The sequence below is a fragment of the Onychostoma macrolepis genome, chromosome 22, assembly GCF_012432095.1.
Source record: "Onychostoma macrolepis isolate SWU-2019 chromosome 22, ASM1243209v1, whole genome shotgun sequence".
NCBI lineage: Eukaryota > Metazoa > Chordata > Actinopteri > Cypriniformes > Cyprinidae > Onychostoma > Onychostoma macrolepis.
The window spans coordinates 11,948,057-11,965,547 of NC_081176.1; the positions used below are offsets into that span (position 1 = coordinate 11,948,057).

Below are 17,491 nucleotides of genomic sequence, written 5' to 3' on the forward strand. Positions count from 1 at the left end.
TGTTAAACTGTAGAAGTGCGGTGCTAAAAAGCTTCATACTGAGACTGTTACTTGTTCTCTCTCTGTTCTTTGTGTCATTGTTAGATCTGGCTCACATGTGTTCAGCTCTGTGTCTGCGAAGAGTGACTGGTCACATGAGTTGAATCCACCAAACTTAAGTGAAAAAACACCATCATCACCTACCAAAAGGTATTTCAATTGTTTTACATTATAGTGTTACATTAGCTCCACTGTGGTGTACATTTATATAAAATTTAATAACTGAATAAAACAATAAATCATAGAATGAAATCTGAAAAAACAAAAAAATAAAATAAATATTTCCTAAGGCTGTAAACCTTTTCAGCCTTTCATTCACTGCACACAGTTCAAGTCAGTTTTGCTGATATAACTAGTTGCTTTATTAATTTATTTATGGTATTTTTGTAGGTACTAATTTAATGCACATCTGGATTCACTGTCATAAAGTTTTAGAATCACAGGTGTTTTACAGGAAAGTGTAAATTATAAAGGGTTAGGAACCAGTGCTTCACTTTATTGTAGTTTAACCATGATTTCATTGCTGCAGGCCTGATCACTTATCAGTCTCATACCAGGACATAGTTTGTGTTAAACTGTAGAAAGTTTTAAGTGCGGTGCTAAAAATCTTCATATTGAGACTTCTATTTTTTCTCTCTCTGCTCTTTGTGTCCTTAGTGTAAGATCAGGGTCACATGTGTTCAGCTCTGTGTCTGTGAAGAGTGACTGGTCACATGATTTGATAGGCAAGGCAAGTTTATTTATATAGCACATTTCATACACAGTGGTAATTCAAAGTGCTTTACATAAAAGGAAGTGAAATAGTCATTAAAAATAATAATAAAAACAAGGAATTAAAAAATAATAATAATCACAAAAATAAAAACAAAATGATATAAAAATTGATTTTAAAAGAATTTAAAACATTTAAGAATAGAAAATGATTATACATAGTGCAATCAGTTCGGACGTAGCACAGTGCTCATTCAACAAATGCACAGCTAAACAGATGAGTTTTGAGTCTGGATTTAAATGTGGCTAATGTTTTAGCACATCGGATCTCTTCTGGAAGCTGGTTCCAACTGCGGGCGGCATAATAGCTAAAAGCGGACTCCCCTTGTTTTGAGTAAACCTTTGGTATTTCTAACTGACTCGATCCTAATGATCTGAGTGGTCCGTTAGGTTTATATTCAGTGAGCATATCTGCAATGTATTTAGGTCCTAGGCCATTGAGAGATTTATAAACGAGTAAAAGTACTTTAAAGTCAATCCTAAATGTAACTGGAAGCCAGTGTAAGGACCTGAGGACTGGTGTGATATGCACAAATTTTCTGGTTCTAGTCAGAATCCTGGCAGCAGCGTTCTGGATGAGCTGCAGCTGTAATGGTCTTCTTTGGAAGGCCGGTGAGGAGACCATTACAGTAATCCACCCTGCTGGTGATAAAGGCATGAACAAGTTTCTCCAAGTCTTGACTAGAAACAAAACATCTAATTCTTGCAATGTTTTTGAGATGATAGTATGCTGATTTAGTTACTGCTTTGACATGACTACTAAAACTGTCTCCAGAATCACCCCAAGATTTTTGACTTGATTTTTAGTTGATTGACCACTAGACTCAAGGTATGCATTCACCTTGAGAACTTCATCTTTGTTTCCAAATGCAATGACTTCAGTTTTCTCCTTGTTTAACTGAAGAAAGTTCTGGCACATCCAACTGTTAATTTCATCAATGCATTGGCAGAGGGAGTCAATGGGGCTGTAGTCATTTGGAGATAAAGGCTAGGTAAATCTGGGTATCGTCAGCATAGCTGTGATAGGCAATTTGGTTCTTTCTCATTATTTGACTTAGTGGGAGCATATACAGGCAAAACAGGAGTGGTGCAAGAATTGAGCCTTGTGGGACTCCACATGTCATGGACGTCCACTTAGACTTATGCTCTACTATAATCACATAATAACCTCTCCCTTCTAAGTATGACCTGAACCATATGAGTACCATCCCAGAAAGCCCGACCCAGTTTTCCAGTCTCTCTAGAAGTTATGATCAACAGTGTCAAATGCAGCACTAAGATCTAGTAGTACCAGCACTGATATTTTGCCAGAATCAGAATTGAAGCGAATATCATTTATTATCTTAATAAGCGCAGTCTCTGTGCTGTGATGCTCTCCACATTGAAAGCATGAAGGCTGTCTTTATAGATTTTATAGTGAATTTCAAGTTTTGTCTTCCGCCACATCCGCCCAGCTTTTCTGCATTGTCTTTTCATACTCTGAACTACTGTTGATTTTCTCCATGGTGATTTTTGTCTGCCATTCTTCTTGCAGACCCTTGCCGGAGCAATATCATCAATAACATTCTTAACTTTTGAGTTAAATGAATTCAGGAGAAGATCAACAGAGTCTGCAGAATTGCTTGATGTTAAGGATATAGCCTTCATAAATAACGCACTAGTGTTCTCGTTAATGCATCTCTTTCTGACAGAGACAGATCTACATTCAGTGGTAACAGAGATCAATATATGAAAGAAAATACAGAAGTGATCAGATAGTGCTACATCCTTAATAACATGATGAAATGTTTAGACCTCTACTGATGAGTAAATCTAGAGTGTGTCCACGATTGTGTGTGGGTGATTGTGCACATGCTGAATCAGGTCAAAAGTGTTTAAAACAGTTATAATTTCTTATATGTATAAGGAACCACTTGCAGATACAAATGGGGTAAATAGTGTTTGTGTGTGTGTGTGTGTGTGTGTGTGTGTGTGTGTGTTTTTTTTTCCTATAATAAATTGAACATTTGCTGACCGCATATCACATTATTACATTATCAGCACTGTTGAAAACATGTTTCAGGAATACAGTGATACACATAATGATATTCTGGTATTTGTGTAGGCTGTCCAGAAGGAATTTGTTGTCATTTGGGCTATAGGGCAGTGCATCTCAAACACTGATTCCAAGACAACGGAAATATCAGGGTTTAAAAGAGACAAGGGAATCGTTGTTGGTGCAGTAGTTTCAAAGACATTATTCAATCTAATCTGTGCATTAGTGTGCTGTTAACGTGCTATGTTTAAAATGTTTGTGCATGTTACCTACAAACACATAAGACTCAATGCTAAAGAAATTATTTTAATTTACTTTTATTACATTGTACAATGGCAATTTCAATGGCTTGACTTAAATTACTTGAATTGGGATGTTGCTATTTTGTCAGGCAGTCTTTGTCAAAATTCAGTTTTCTAGGCATTCCCAAGAATTATGTAATTAAGGATTTTGTAATGAAAAAGCACATTACAAACATAATGGAGTGAATACAATTCATCAAGATAAAATGAAATAAAATAATTTTTTAACAGTTTGTAAAAACAAAAATGCCTTTTTAATAATTTATTTTGCATCTTTTGCATTTTTGATTTCTGCATTATCTATATGAATATTAAAATCCCCTGCAATAGTAAAACAGTCAAACTCTGAGGAAATCATTGATAACAGTTCTGTGAACTCTTCAACAAAGGATGGAGAGTATTTTGGAGGCCTGTAAATAATGATGAACAGAATGCGTGGAGCACCTTTCAGCACAATACCTAGGTATTCAAAAGACAAATACTGACCAAATGACACTGGCTTGCATTGATAAACATCTTTAAATAGAGCAGCTACACCTCCACCTCTCCTAACAGTCCTGCAGACACTTATAAAATTAAAGTTAGGAGGGGCTGTTTCATTTAGCACAGTTGCACTGCAGCTGTCTTCAAGCCATGTTTCATTTAGAAACATAAAATACAGGTTGTTTGTGGTTATTAAATCATTGATCAGAAATGATTTATTTTTTAGTGAGCGAATGTTTAAAAATGCTAACTTGATGGAATTACATTTTGTTTCTATAGCAATCTTAGATTGACGCATTATAGGCCGCAGACTAGATGGGTCAGCCGTATGGTTTGAGAAGGCCTTAGACTTTCTATCACGTGATAAAACAGAAATAGAGAAGGCTACAGGCACATTGGGTTCCCGCTTGTTCTGTGAACATTTGTGAATGTTGCTGCTAATATAGCGGGGACCTGACACATATCACTGAGAACTGTTATCAGTTGTTTTTGGTTCACCTACGGCCGATGGAGGAGGGTTTGGGCCTTAGCGTTGTAGCAGTGGTCGGAGAGCTCTCACAGGAGGAGGAGGGAGAGCTGGGCCTGCAGTCTTTGGTAGTTGTGGGGCCCGCCGTTTTTTAGTTGATATCTGGGGGCTTGCAGCGAAAGAGTGGGAGAGTTTGGTCCCAGCATACACCAGTTCCTCCATTTCTGTGAGAAGCTTAGAAGTGGAGATGCTGGAGAGAGGGATAGTGTGTCTGGCGAGCGGGGCTCTGGCTCTGGTGTTTCCAGTGGCTGTGAAATGTTGTCCTGGCTTCCCTGGCTGTTTTCCAGAAAGTTGTCCTCGGGTGCTGAGTCTTGGAGCTGTTGTAGTACGTCACAGTCTGTCTGTGATGAGCTCGTTGGGCAGGGCTCAGCCGGGATAGTTTCCATGAGGAAAGCTTGTTTTGGCTGCGTGGTGTTATCAGTGTCCTTGTGGGATGTGTCAACCACATGATGACTCTGAGGCTGACATGAAGTCCTGTGGTCACTCATACTCTGTCCAGGTGTGTGTGTACCATTGAGGCCGAGTGGATTGGCACACACCACTGAAGGATGACGGAGGGAGAAATAGATATTGTCCTTTAGCACTCTTGCACCAAGTTTGTTTGGGTGGAGGCCATCCAGCTTAAACATCATTGTCGATGAAGTTGACTCCTTTTGTACTGCAGGTTTTTGTAGCCATGTATTCAGCCCAAGCAGCCGTGAAAACATGTTAGTTCCCCTTGCTGGGAGTGGTCCACTGATGAACGACTGAACTTCAAGTCTTTGAAGTGTTTCAAAGAGTTCACTGAAATCCTTCTTAAGGAGTTCTGACTGCTCTTTCCGAATATCATTCTTCCCCACATGGATGATGACTCGATTTGCAGTCTTGTGCTTAATCAGAATGTTCCGAAGTTCCTTGTTCACATCAGAGACGGTTGCTTGAGGAAAGCAGCATGTAGTTGTAGTCCTGCTACTGATATTTCTGATAACAGAGTCACCCACTATCAGAGTCCTGGGCTTGGCCGTGCCCTGAGCTGAACGCCGCTGCCTGCTCGACCCTGGGCACCTGTTTGTAGCGATGTTAGCTGCTGGCTGATTCGATCCATGTTTTGTCACATTTGGGGATTCTTCACTCACATTCATTAATTCTTCAAATCTGTTCTCAAGATAGGGGATTGTAGAGTGCCAGTATTTACAAGTCTTGTCATAGCCGTATCTGGGGTAGAGGATGCTACGGCAGCAATACGAGATACTCGTGACAATCTGATGTCTCGAGTGCCTTTGGGTCTCGCTCCTTGTTTGTGCCATTGATTAGTCTGTCGATCAGTTTCAGCTTGTTCCTCTACACTTTGTATAAACTGTTGAGATTCACTAGATTCACAGGACTCACCAGCTGTATGCTGAGGGGGTTTGTGATGACAGCCTGCTGTGTGTTCCACCTGTTTTGGAGGTCCAGCAAGTAACTTTGTTTCAAGAAGCACAATCCTTTGTAGAAGTCTGTGGCAGTTCATGCAGCATGTAGATTCCACAAGAGGCATTTTCTCTCATCTGTTTGAATGTAGACAGCTGTGTTTTCCCGTCTCCTGAATGTAATCTGCTGGCAGTGGGAAGCAAAGAGTCTTCTTTTTCCAAAAAATGTTGTTTGAGCACTGTGCTGATATGCTGAAGTTAAAATCTTAGAGAAATCTGAGAAAAGTACATGAATAGGGAGCGAAGCGCAGAGCAATAAGCAGGAGTGTCCGAACAGTAGCGAAGCCGGAAGCGACCAAACTTAAGTTTGATACCTCCAAACTTAAGTGAGAAAATACCATCAACACCTACCAAAAGGTATTTCATGTGTTTAATGTGTCTAATGTAACATTATAGTGTTACATTAGCTCCACTGTGGTGTACATGTATGTAAAACGTATAACTGAATAAAATAGAATGAAATCTAGAGCATCTGGAGTTTCTTTCCAATAATACCATTACACAGGTAGCCACTGGGGGACATACATTCACTATGGAAACTGCATCAGGCCACTGAATATACATACATACATGAGAAGGAAAAATGCACAGCTATAGTGGATTTAATTACACTAAATCTCTTAAAATGAGACTGAAGTATATCTCCTGTAATAAAGTGTTTTCTTTCTCTCTCCTCTTTGTGTCATCAGTGTGAGATCAGCCTCACATTTGTTCAGCTCTGTGTCTCTGAAGAGTGACCATTCAAAAAAGGATACCAACTTCAGGGAGAAAACACCATCATCGCCTACCAAAAGGTATTTTATGTGTTTTGAATTATGACTTTGTGTTAACTGTGATAAAAATTACAAAATAAAACAAGACTCTTAGAGTGTTACATGGCTTTCATTCATCCTATGTAATGATTGTGTTTCTGCCTGCCTCCATTTTGCAGCTTACCATATACCCACTTCTTTCATATTTTTCAGAATAAGACTGAAGGTAAAGTGTGTTTTTTTTTCTCTGTTCTTTGTGTCATTAGTGTAAGATCAGGCTCACATGTGTTCAGCTCTGTGTCTGTGAAGAGTGACCAGTCAATGTTTCAACCACCACAGAAATTCAGAGAGGAAACACTATCATCTGCCAAAAGGTATTTCACGTGTCTCGTGTTGTTGATCACACTATGTTAGAAAATAATTCTGTGACTACATTTCACAACTACATTTCACATAAACCCTTTTTCTTTACTGATGAATGCAGAGTAGGAATAAAATGCTGGTTTGATTGATTGATGGTTCGACCCAAATGATAAAGACAACTGTGCTCCTGTTAGATTCCATGTGTTTTCTTTCTTTCTTGGTGTGATTTAGTTACAAAGGACAGAAGACAACAGTAAATATCGGTGCAGAATATACACGGTGGCAAACATTAAAAGCACAGAAGGGATTGAAGAGTGATGTGGAACTGGCAACTTTTCTTCTCAACAGGTGTGAACACAAGATACCACAGTTTACCTCGCACTGTTAAATTTACAACATAAATAAGCTACCATGCCATAATTTGGAATTCATTTTTGCAAGAGAGTAAGCCATAACATTTAACTTGACTTTTGCAAATTTGCTGCTTTGAATTTTGGGGGGGAAAAAAACCAAAAAAAAAAAAACTGATCTCAAGATCAGTATACCATTATCAGCATGCCATTTATCTGTTCACAAAGTGCTTTTTCCAAAGGATATATTGGATATATCAATATTGTCTTGAAACACACCATTTTATTTTAAATTACTGTGAACACTGATCAAATTTATTTTGCTAACAGGGTTCAATATGAAAAATCAGACTCAGAATTCCAGACGTACCGCCTCCGTAAAGAGTTCAGTGAAAATCGCCTCTGGATTTTCCAGGTAGGAAGGTCTTCCTTGGCTTTTGAACAGCCATAATTTTAGAACTATACCAAAAATCACACAAAATTATAATGGTATAGCAAAGTAGTGTAATATCTTATGTTAGGTTATGTTGCATTTTTAGTCTCACAATTTATCAAATAAAAAATAGGCTATTTATTAACAAAATTGAAGTAGTTTTGTCTATTTTATGTTCTGGTAAATTTGTAGTTAAATTTATAACTAGCACAACTTCATTGATGTTTGTACTGTTGCTTGACTGCAATTTGTTCTCAATGTAAAATGTATATGATTCAAAGGGTTACTCCGCTCCAAAATGAAAATTTTGTCATTAATCACTTACCGCCATGTCATTCCAAACCCATAAAAGCTTTGTTTGTTTTCGGAACACAATTTAAGATATTTTGGATGAGAACCGGGAGGCTTCTGACTGTTCCATTGACTGACAAACAATTAACAATGTCAAGGCCCAGAAAAGTATGAAAGACATCGTCAAAATAGTCCATCTGCGATCATTGGTTCAACTGTAATTTTACAAAACTACGAGAATACTTTTTGTACGCAAAGAAAAAAAAAATGACGACTTTATTCAACAATTCGTCTCCTCTGCGTCAGCGTAGCACCATTTTGAAGAGTATCCTCTGGACGCAAACTGTGTGCGCTGTTCTGTGTCAGCCGCACCACAGGGATACACTTTCTATGTTTGTTTACTCTTTGATTTGAACGAAAACAGCGTATCCGTGTGGCTTCAGCATATTCTCGTAGCTTTGGAAAATTATGGTTGAACCACTGATGGCAGATGGACTATTTTGATGATGTCTTTCATACTTTTCTGGGCCTTGACAGTGTTAATTGTTTGGCAGTCAATAGGACAGTCACAAGCCTCCCGGTTTACATCCAAAATATCTTAAATTGTGTTCCGAAGACGAACGAAGCTTTTACGGGTTTGGAACAACATGGGGGTAAGTGATTAATGACAAAATGTTCATTTTGGGGTGGAGTAACCCTTTAAGCATATGTTTAATTTGTTTTACTCTGTTTTTTGCACGTTTTTAGGATCTTGAGAACAAAATAATCGTATTTTTGAAAAATGAGCTGGAAAAGTTGAAGAAAATACTACAAAAAGAGAACACACAATACTTTGTGCAAGACTTTAATGAGGGCATGTGCAGTATCAAAGAAGCAGCTCTGGATATCACACTCTACTTCCTAAGAGAGATGAAGCAAGATAAACTTGCAGATACTCTGGAGGGTAAGATGCTCATGAAATAACAATACTAGATAGATACAAGATATTGTCATGTATACATTCTAAGAGTGATGCATAACTATGTGCTTTTACTAATTTCTGTGTATTTAGATGAACTCGTCCTCATTCATCAGCGACAGCTGAAATCAAACCTGAAGAGAAAGTATCAATGCGTGTTTGAAGGAATTGCAAAGCATGGTGACTCTACACTTCTGAATAACATCTACACAGATCTCTATATCACTCTGGGTGGACGTGAACAGGTCAATACTGAACATGAGGTAAGACAGATTGAGGCAGCTTTCAGGCGTGCTGACTCACAAGAGATACAGGTTGAATGCACAAATTTGTTTGAATCATCTGAACAAGACAAGCAGATCAGAACTGTACTGACAAAAGGAGTTGCTGGCATCGGAAAATCAGTCTCTGTGCAAAAGTTTGTTCTGGATTGGGCTGAAGAAAAAGAAAATCAGGACATCAGCTTTGTATTTCCGCTTCCTTTCCGGGAGATGAACTTAAAGGAGGAAGAAAAGCAAAGCTTGATGAGCCTTATAAGTCAGTTTTTCCCAGAGACCAAAGGACTGAACCTTACAAGAAGGAATCAGTTCAAAGTTCTGTTCATCCTAGATGGATTGGATGAATGCCGACTTCCTCTAAACTTTGAGGGTAATGAAACGTGGCGTGATGTATCGTCACCAGCCTCTCTGGATGTTCTCCTGACAAACCTCATCAAGGGAAATCTGCTTCCTTCTGCTCTCATCTGGATCACCACCAGACCAGCAGCTGCCAGTAAGATTCCTCCTGACTGTATCGACCGGCTGACAGAGATACGAGGATTCAATGATGCACAAAAGGAGGAGTACTTCAGAAAAAGATTCACAGATGAAAATCAGGCCAACAAAATTGTTGATCTTGTTAAACAATCAAAGAGTCTCTTTATCATGTGCTACATCCCAGTCTTCTGCTGGATTACAGCCACTGTTCTCCAGAACATTTTGGAAATTAAAAGAAATAGTTATATGAAAAATGCCAAGGTTGTTGATGCCTCAAATACTGAAGACACTCCCAAGACTCTGACACAAATGTACACCCACTTTCTCCGCTTTCAGATCCAGCAGAGCAGAAGAAAGTATGATGTTTCCTGGGATAAAGATGCCATCCTTTCACTGGGAAAACTGGCGTTTCAACAGCTGGAAAGAAACAACCTGATATTTTATGACACAGACCTGGAAGCCTGTGGTATTGATGTCTTTAAAGCATCAGTGTATTCAGGCATGTGTACCCAGATCTTTAAGGAGGAAACAGGGATCATTCTTGGTACCATGTATTGCTTTGTTCACTTGAGCATTCAAGAGTTTATTGCAGCCCTTTATGCACATCTGTGTCTAGACCTTAACAACAAAAATGTGTTTGATCAAGAGTCTACAGAACAGGACAACAAAAATGAAACCTTGATTGATTTGCTCAAAATTGCAGTGGACAAGGCACTTGAGAGTGACAGTGGACATCTGGACCTTTTCCTTCGATTCCTCCTCGGTCTTTCTCTTGAGTCCAATCGTCCACTTTTAAGAGGTCTGTTGGCACAGCAAGACAGCAATGACCAGAGCTACAAGGAAATAGTTCAGTACATCAAGCAGAAATTAGACTGTAGTCTATCTCCAGAGAGATCCATCAATCTGTTCCATTGCCTGAATGAACTGAACGACCAAACTCTGGTGAAAGAAATTCAAAGCCAACTTAACAAAGGAAGTCTCTCATCTGCTGACCTTTCTCCTGGCCAGTGGTCTGCTGTGGCTTTTGTGTTGTTGACTTCAGAAGAGGAGCTGGAGGAATTTGATCTACAGAAATTCAAGAAATCAGATGAGTGTTTCTTTAGACTACTGGAAGTTGTCAAAACCTCCAAAAGAGCTCTGTAAGTCATTTTTGCACTCATTTGAAAAGCACATTAAGACACCTATAATTAGTTTTGAACCTATACCATGCATCTTTGATATCTATTTACATATATAATATATCCTTTATATATCATTTATTTAGGTCTAATGATTGTTCAGTCAGATCAGATCACAGAGCGGAATTGCTCTTTCTTAATAGCTAGCAGAAAATAAGTGCTATTTAGTGCTATGGTTACCTCACTGACTATAGCAAAACTTGACAAAAAAAAAAAAGACAGCTTGATACTTATCTAAATCAAGCAAACAAGTGATCTAATGATAACTAGCTTAACAATGATTGCCATTTCAATTCAATTCAATTTTCACTTTATTGTTGGAATTTCTTCGCATCCCATAGCGTTTACTGTCTGACATTAATTCACTGCAGTACACATTACACAATACAATACAAACACAAAAATACACATTGGTACATATCCATCTACAATGCAGAAAGATTAAGTTCCCTCCTTTCCTGCCTACTTAGACCCCCAATTCTGATTCATTAATTTCACTGACTGATGGACAAAATATTTACGTAATCTGTTCAATCTGGCATATGGTACTCTCAGTCTTCTATTCGATGGCAAAAGTTGATATTCCTCATACAAAATATGGGAAAAATCAGACATGATTTTACCTGTCAGGGACAACATTTAGAACTGTATTGATTAAATGCAGCCATCGAGAAGACAAGTTTAATTTCTAAGTAACTGTTGAAAGAATAAGCATCAAATGCTCCACACACATGCCATATAGTAGCCAGGTCTTCCTCTTTCTGTTTACGGACATGACATAACCATGCAAAGACGAATGATTAATATTTGTATTTAGCAAATATATTGTATGTATTCAATTTCAGTTTGTATGTTGGTATTTTTCCCGTTGTAGGTTAAATGATTGTGGCTTAACAGACAGAAGCTGTTCAGCTCTGGCTACAGCTCTTGTATCAGACTCCAGTCTGAAAGAGTTGAAAATGAACAATAATAATCTGCAGGATTCAGGAGTGAAGCAACTCTGCATTGGACTGAAAAGTATAAATTGTAAATTAGAGATACTGAGGTAAGGAGCATGTATTGTACATTTTTTACATTTTAGAATGTATACACGTTGACAAACTGTTTATTTTCAGGCTCAGTAAGTGTGATCTAACAGGGAAAAGTTGTTCAGCTCTGGCTTCAGTTCTCCGTTCAGACTCCAGCAGTCTGAAAGATCTTGACCTGAGCAATAATAATCTGCAGGATTCAGGAGTGAAGCTGCTCTCTGATGGACTGAAAGAGAACCACAAACTAGAGAAACTCAGGTGAGTTGATGTGTAACATATTGAAGGTCTCTAGGACTTTTTGTTTGCCTCATATTCAGCCAGGCTCTACAGTGTGACATATATGAAATTTTCTTCTAAAATGATCATTTTTATCAGGCTGCTATGTATATGTTCAGTTATTTCACTTAAATGGCAATGAAAATAACCTATTCATTGGCTTTAAAGTGAAATGACTGAACCTACACATAGGAGCCTGATAAAAATGCTCATTTTAGAAGAAAATTTCAAACGGCACTTAGAGGCTTTTGCATCTGAACTCTTCATATGTTGCACATACTAAGAAAAAATCAGTCTGTGTGGTGAATAAATTTACCACAGTAGCATGTGTGCGATACAGTTTTGCAATGTGTGTGAGCCTGTTTACAAACCTGTTGTCCAACAGAGAACATTTAATGACGTGATTTCACTCCAAATTCACTTCATAACATTAGTCGTGTTTTAAATAATTTTTTTGTGTTTTGAGGTGTTTTCATATCAGAGAATGGGGTAGAAAACATATTATTTTATAGTATTCTACACAGTGATAAAGGCTATGTTGATTAGCATTGCATTATAAATATACCTGATTGATGGAAGATGGATGGAAGAACATGGACAAAACATATATTGTCACAATTTTATGTTTATTTTCTTCATTTGTAATCAGTTAAAAGTCTCTATATCTGCATTTTATTCAGCTGCAGTGAGAGCTGAATGCTTTTGTCAATGTTAGGTTTTCCTGCAACGCCATAAGTTATATTACTTCTGTGAGTCTCACTTGTGGGGTTTTTGCATGAGGGTGCCCTTCGGCTTCCAGTGTGAATAAAACAGACATTATATTACACATGATTACTCACTAATGCTCATAACACCCTGTTTTGGGTAAAAATATGAAAAACTTCTGTCTAAAGAAATCTGAAGTAAACATATGTTAATCCATACGTCTTTCTCCAGTGTAGAGAAGTGTACTTTTTACTCTCAGGGGATGCACAGATTTCCTGACAAAAATTACAGTCACAGATTATTATTATTATTATTATTATTTATATTATTTATGAAATCTTAAACCTTTCTAATGAATTATAGTTATGCATGTTAACAGGCCACCCTGCAGTTTTCTGTGAAATATAATGATACTAATAATTATATAGCCTATATTCATAACCAGATACTCTGTTTTGTATACTATTATGAAATAGTGTTATTACAATAGTAATATTGTAATAACACCAATGCTACATACAAGAAAAGTGAACATGCCTGTACAACCCTATTCAGTCACAAGTTTCTGTTTCTGAAAATATATATTTTTTTATTTAATTGATTAATTATATAATTTATTATTTAGCTGAATGTTACATTTTTACACCTTCTAGACTGTCTGAGTGTAATGTGACAGAACAAGGTTATAAAGCTCTGGCTTCAGCTCTGAGATCAAACCCTTCACACCTGAATGAGCTGGATCTCACAGGAAATGATCCTGGACAATCAGGAGTGAAGGAGCTCAATGATTTACTACAGGATCCAAACTGTCAGCTGAAGACACTGAGGTGAGACATGATGCAATAATACAAAGTAATTGATATGCAGGCAATTTATAATTTGTAAAAAATATTTCATTAATACAGTTTGTTAAAGTAAATCCATCCCTTTCACACAGTTCAGAATCAGATGTTGTTTTTCACCAAGTTTATCTTTAAAATGAATTGAAGCCTGCTTCTCTTCTCCAGGCTTTTGAGATCTGCTGCAGATGAAGCCTGTCAGTATGTTACTGGAGTTGTAGGTAAAAACCCGTTACTCCTGAGAGAGCTGAATCTGAGTGAACGTGAACTAGGAGACACACGAGTGAATCAGATCGCTGCTCTACTGCAGGATAAACACTGTAAACTCAACACACTGATGTGAGTATTTATTATGGTACATTTAAAGTATCTTAAAGATATCATTATAATTAATACTCCTCAGTGATCACTGGATGTTGACATCAAGTTCTTTGTGTATGTAAATTCTCTCATGGTCATCATTTTAGTCTGCGTATGTGTGGTCTAACAGAGGAAAGCTGTTCAGCTCTCGCTGCAGTCTTGAGAGCAAACTCCAGTCTGAAAGAACTTGACATGAGCAACAATAATCTGCAGGATTCAGGAGTAAAGAAACTCCAGAACGGATTAGAAAATACAAACTGCACATTGGAGAAACTTGGGTATGTAAATTAAATGAAAATATTTTATATTTTTTATTTATATTTCTCTTTGGTTCAAATTTAAAAATTACTCTAGTAGACTTAATAGAAAGGAAAGATTCTTCTTATGTCAGCACTTATGAATAGTTTTTTCTTTCACTAACCTGGAAAGGTACAAAACAGTTCTAAACTTGACTTTTTAACAGAGCAGTATATTTTTTAACGATATTTTCAATAATACAAAGTACGTTTTTCAATAAAATGTATTATATAAAAGTATTATTAATATTAATATTACTACACACCTCTCTTCTGTAGACTCTCAGATTGCAGTATCACTGAAGAAAGTTATAAAGCTCTGGCTTCAGCTCTGAAATCAAACCCTTCACACCTGATAGAGCTGGATCTCACAGGAAATGATCCTGGACAATCAGGAGTGAAGGAGCTCATTGATTTACTACAGGATCCAAACTGTCAGCTGAAGACACTGAGGTGAGTGTTATTAAAATAATGAAGTCCAATAATTTTGAAACTTTAGCTGAAAGATTATTAAAGTATTAGATCAGTTCCAGTATAAACATTTCCTGATAATATACGCACCCCCATGTCGTCCAAGATGTCCATGTCTTTCTTTCTTCAGTGGCAATAAATTAAGTTTTTTGAAGAAAACATTACAGGATTTCTCTCCATATAGTGGACTTCAATGGTTCCCAACGGTCTGAACTTCCAAATTGCAGTTTCAATGCAGCTTCAAAGGGCTCTAAACGATCCCAGCCAAGGAATAAGGGTCTTATCTAACAAAACGATATATAATTTTATTTATTTAATTTTTTTATTTAATTTTATTTTTTAAGAAAATGGCAATGAAAATCACCCTTATTCCTCGGCTGGGATTGTGAAACTGCATTGAAACTGCAGTTTGGAAGTTCAAACCGTTGGGAACCATAGAAGTCCACTATATGGAGAATGTTTTCCTCAAAAAACTTAATTTCTTTGCTACTAAAGCCGGAAAGACATGGACATCTTAGATGACATGGGGGTGAGTAAATTATCAGGAAAATTATATAAAAATTATAATTTTTATTCTGGAAGTGAACTAAGCCTTAATTAAACCAAGCTTTGAAATTATTAAAGGCTCTGTCACAAGCGTTTAAAAACAAGTCATAATATGGCAGGTAATGTCAATGTACTTCTCCTCTCTGCAGGTTTTTGGGCCCTGCAGAAGAGAAAGCCTGTCAGTATGTGACTGGAATTGTGGGTAAAAACCCATTACTTCTGAGAGAGCTGAATCTGAGTGAACATGAACTAGGAGACACACGAGTGAATCAGATCGCTGCTCTACTGCAGGATAAACATTGTAAACTCAACAAACTGACGTGAGTATTGTTTTTTATTTATTACATATTTAAAGTATCTTAAAGAATTCAGATGACCAAAATAAAATAATTCTCAGTACTCACTGAATGTTGCCATCAAGTACTTTGTGTTTGTAATTTTCTCTCTTGTTCATCATTTTAGGCTGCGTAATTGTGGTCTAACAGAGGAAAGCTGTTCAGCTCTCGCTACAGTCCTGAGATCAAACTCCAGTCTGAAAGAGCTTGACATGAGCAACAATAATCTGCAGGATTCAGGAGTGAAGAAACTTGGATTAGAAAATACAAACTGCACATTGGAAAAACTCAGGTGAGTGATTTCAATCATAGTGTTAACACTAGAACTGCCATGACGGTCAAAATGACCGTTTTGAAATGTATATGTACAATAACTTTGTTGAATAAAAAAATACAATCTTGCTGGTTTGTGACTTTTCCTAAAAGTGTTTCTATTTTTATTTACAATAGATTTTATATAAATTACATAAAAGGCAAAACAAATATGAGCATTTCTACCTATTAAAGCCATAACGGTCATATTGACCGCTTTAAATCTCGCGCGATTCTATTGTTCTTTCCCGCGGTTTATTGTCTCTGTCAGCGTCTCCAGTACTATTAGCATATGCTCATTTGATTATAAATACAAATTCTTGGACTACAAATTATTATTGCCTTTTAAAAAATGGCAGCATCGCAGTTGACACAAGGTCCCAACCAAAAGCACAATCAACCCCCGCAACTGACACCAAAACGGAGACAGTGCCAGGTGCGGAGAATCTGCAAACAAAATAAAACGCGGGACACCTGTTGCAAATGCCACAAACCCGTGTGTGGAAATTGTGCGAGAAGAACAGAAGTAACTTGTGTTGACTGTGAATCTTAAATAGCCGAGCATGATATAGATATATTTATTTAATATAAAATTTGTAGCGTAATTGTTTTATGGTTCCAAACTTCGTCGTGACTCTTTTAACTTTAGAGCTGCTTGTTTCCAGCTTATGTTCTGTGTTATAATGTATCATAAATGTTGTAAAAAAAAAATCATAATCAAATAGATCATTTTAAATGTTATTTTGTTGTTCTGAGTTATGTAAAATAAATACAGAGAAATACTGAATATGCAATAATTACATTTTACTATGAAATGATGCGAATATTTCTAAATTTATAATTATCATTTTTAACTAAATAAAAAGTCTACATGTTGGTGTTATTTGTTTTTTTTAAAGATATCCTAACACAGTTAATACATTAATCTCTCATTTGGGCAATTTATTTAGAGATTATAGAGTTTATAATATAGCGGTCTAGTAGTTTTGGAATTCTGGCGCTTCTAGTGTTAAACCATTTTTAACACTAGAAAACTAAAGAAATGGCAAACAAATTTTCTTCTTTAGCAGTAATGGTTTATGGTTTTTTGTTGTTTGTTTGTTTGTGTTTAATCTAACGTTTTGTTCACCCTCTTCGCCTTACCTTTTTTTTTTTTTCTTTTTTTTTTTTTTACAATTTAAAATAATTTCTAAAAAGTTTTTACATGTTTCAATTGTATTATGTAAGACATTTTATTTTGAACTTTTCTGTAGACTCTCTAACTGCAGTATCACTGAAGAAGGTTATAAAGCTCTGGCTTCAGCTCTGAGATCAAACCCTTCACACCTGATAGAGCTGGATCTCACAGGAAATGATCCTGGACAATCAGGAGTGAAGCAGCTCATTGATTTACTTCAGCATGGACATTATCAATTGAAGACTATCAGGTGATTAAAACTTCACATTTTTTGAACTTATTGAAAGACACAAAGTCCACTGTATGAAACTAGGTAAAAGGCTCAAATGGTCTACTATGGAACTGGAATGACAGCAAGAGGAATTTATAGAGTCTCAATACTAAGAATTTCAACACAAACACTCCACTGAATTTAATTTCCAACAGTTTCATGACAAAATATAATTACTTCAATGATTTGAA

At 36.8% G+C, this 17,491-nt stretch overlaps 1 protein-coding gene across 5 annotated transcripts in view; it reads left to right on the top strand.

Annotated features, from left to right (window-relative positions):
• The window catches only part of LOC131530765 (protein NLRC5-like), a 33,776-nt gene that overhangs the window by 5,505 nt on the left and 10,780 nt on the right, over positions 1 to 17,491 (top strand). For all 5 annotated transcript variants that reach the window (XM_058761204.1, XM_058761206.1, XM_058761203.1 and 2 more), the window contains 16 exons: positions 85 to 189; positions 6,294 to 6,398; positions 6,623 to 6,730; positions 6,951 to 7,067; positions 7,400 to 7,484; positions 8,541 to 8,736; positions 8,845 to 10,645; positions 11,559 to 11,729; positions 11,800 to 11,970; positions 13,347 to 13,520; positions 13,701 to 13,871; positions 14,000 to 14,170; positions 14,468 to 14,641; positions 15,355 to 15,525; positions 15,668 to 15,832; positions 17,106 to 17,279. In XM_058761204.1, coding sequence (XP_058617187.1) covers positions 85 to 189; positions 6,294 to 6,398; positions 6,623 to 6,730; positions 6,951 to 7,067; positions 7,400 to 7,484; positions 8,541 to 8,736; positions 8,845 to 10,645; positions 11,559 to 11,729; positions 11,800 to 11,970; positions 13,347 to 13,520; positions 13,701 to 13,871; positions 14,000 to 14,170; positions 14,468 to 14,641; positions 15,355 to 15,525; positions 15,668 to 15,832; positions 17,106 to 17,279 — 4,059 coding nt within the window. The remainder of the gene's footprint in view (positions 1 to 84; positions 190 to 6,293; positions 6,399 to 6,622; positions 6,731 to 6,950; positions 7,068 to 7,399; positions 7,485 to 8,540; positions 8,737 to 8,844; positions 10,646 to 11,558; positions 11,730 to 11,799; positions 11,971 to 13,346; positions 13,521 to 13,700; positions 13,872 to 13,999; positions 14,171 to 14,467; positions 14,642 to 15,354; positions 15,526 to 15,667; positions 15,833 to 17,105; positions 17,280 to 17,491) is intronic.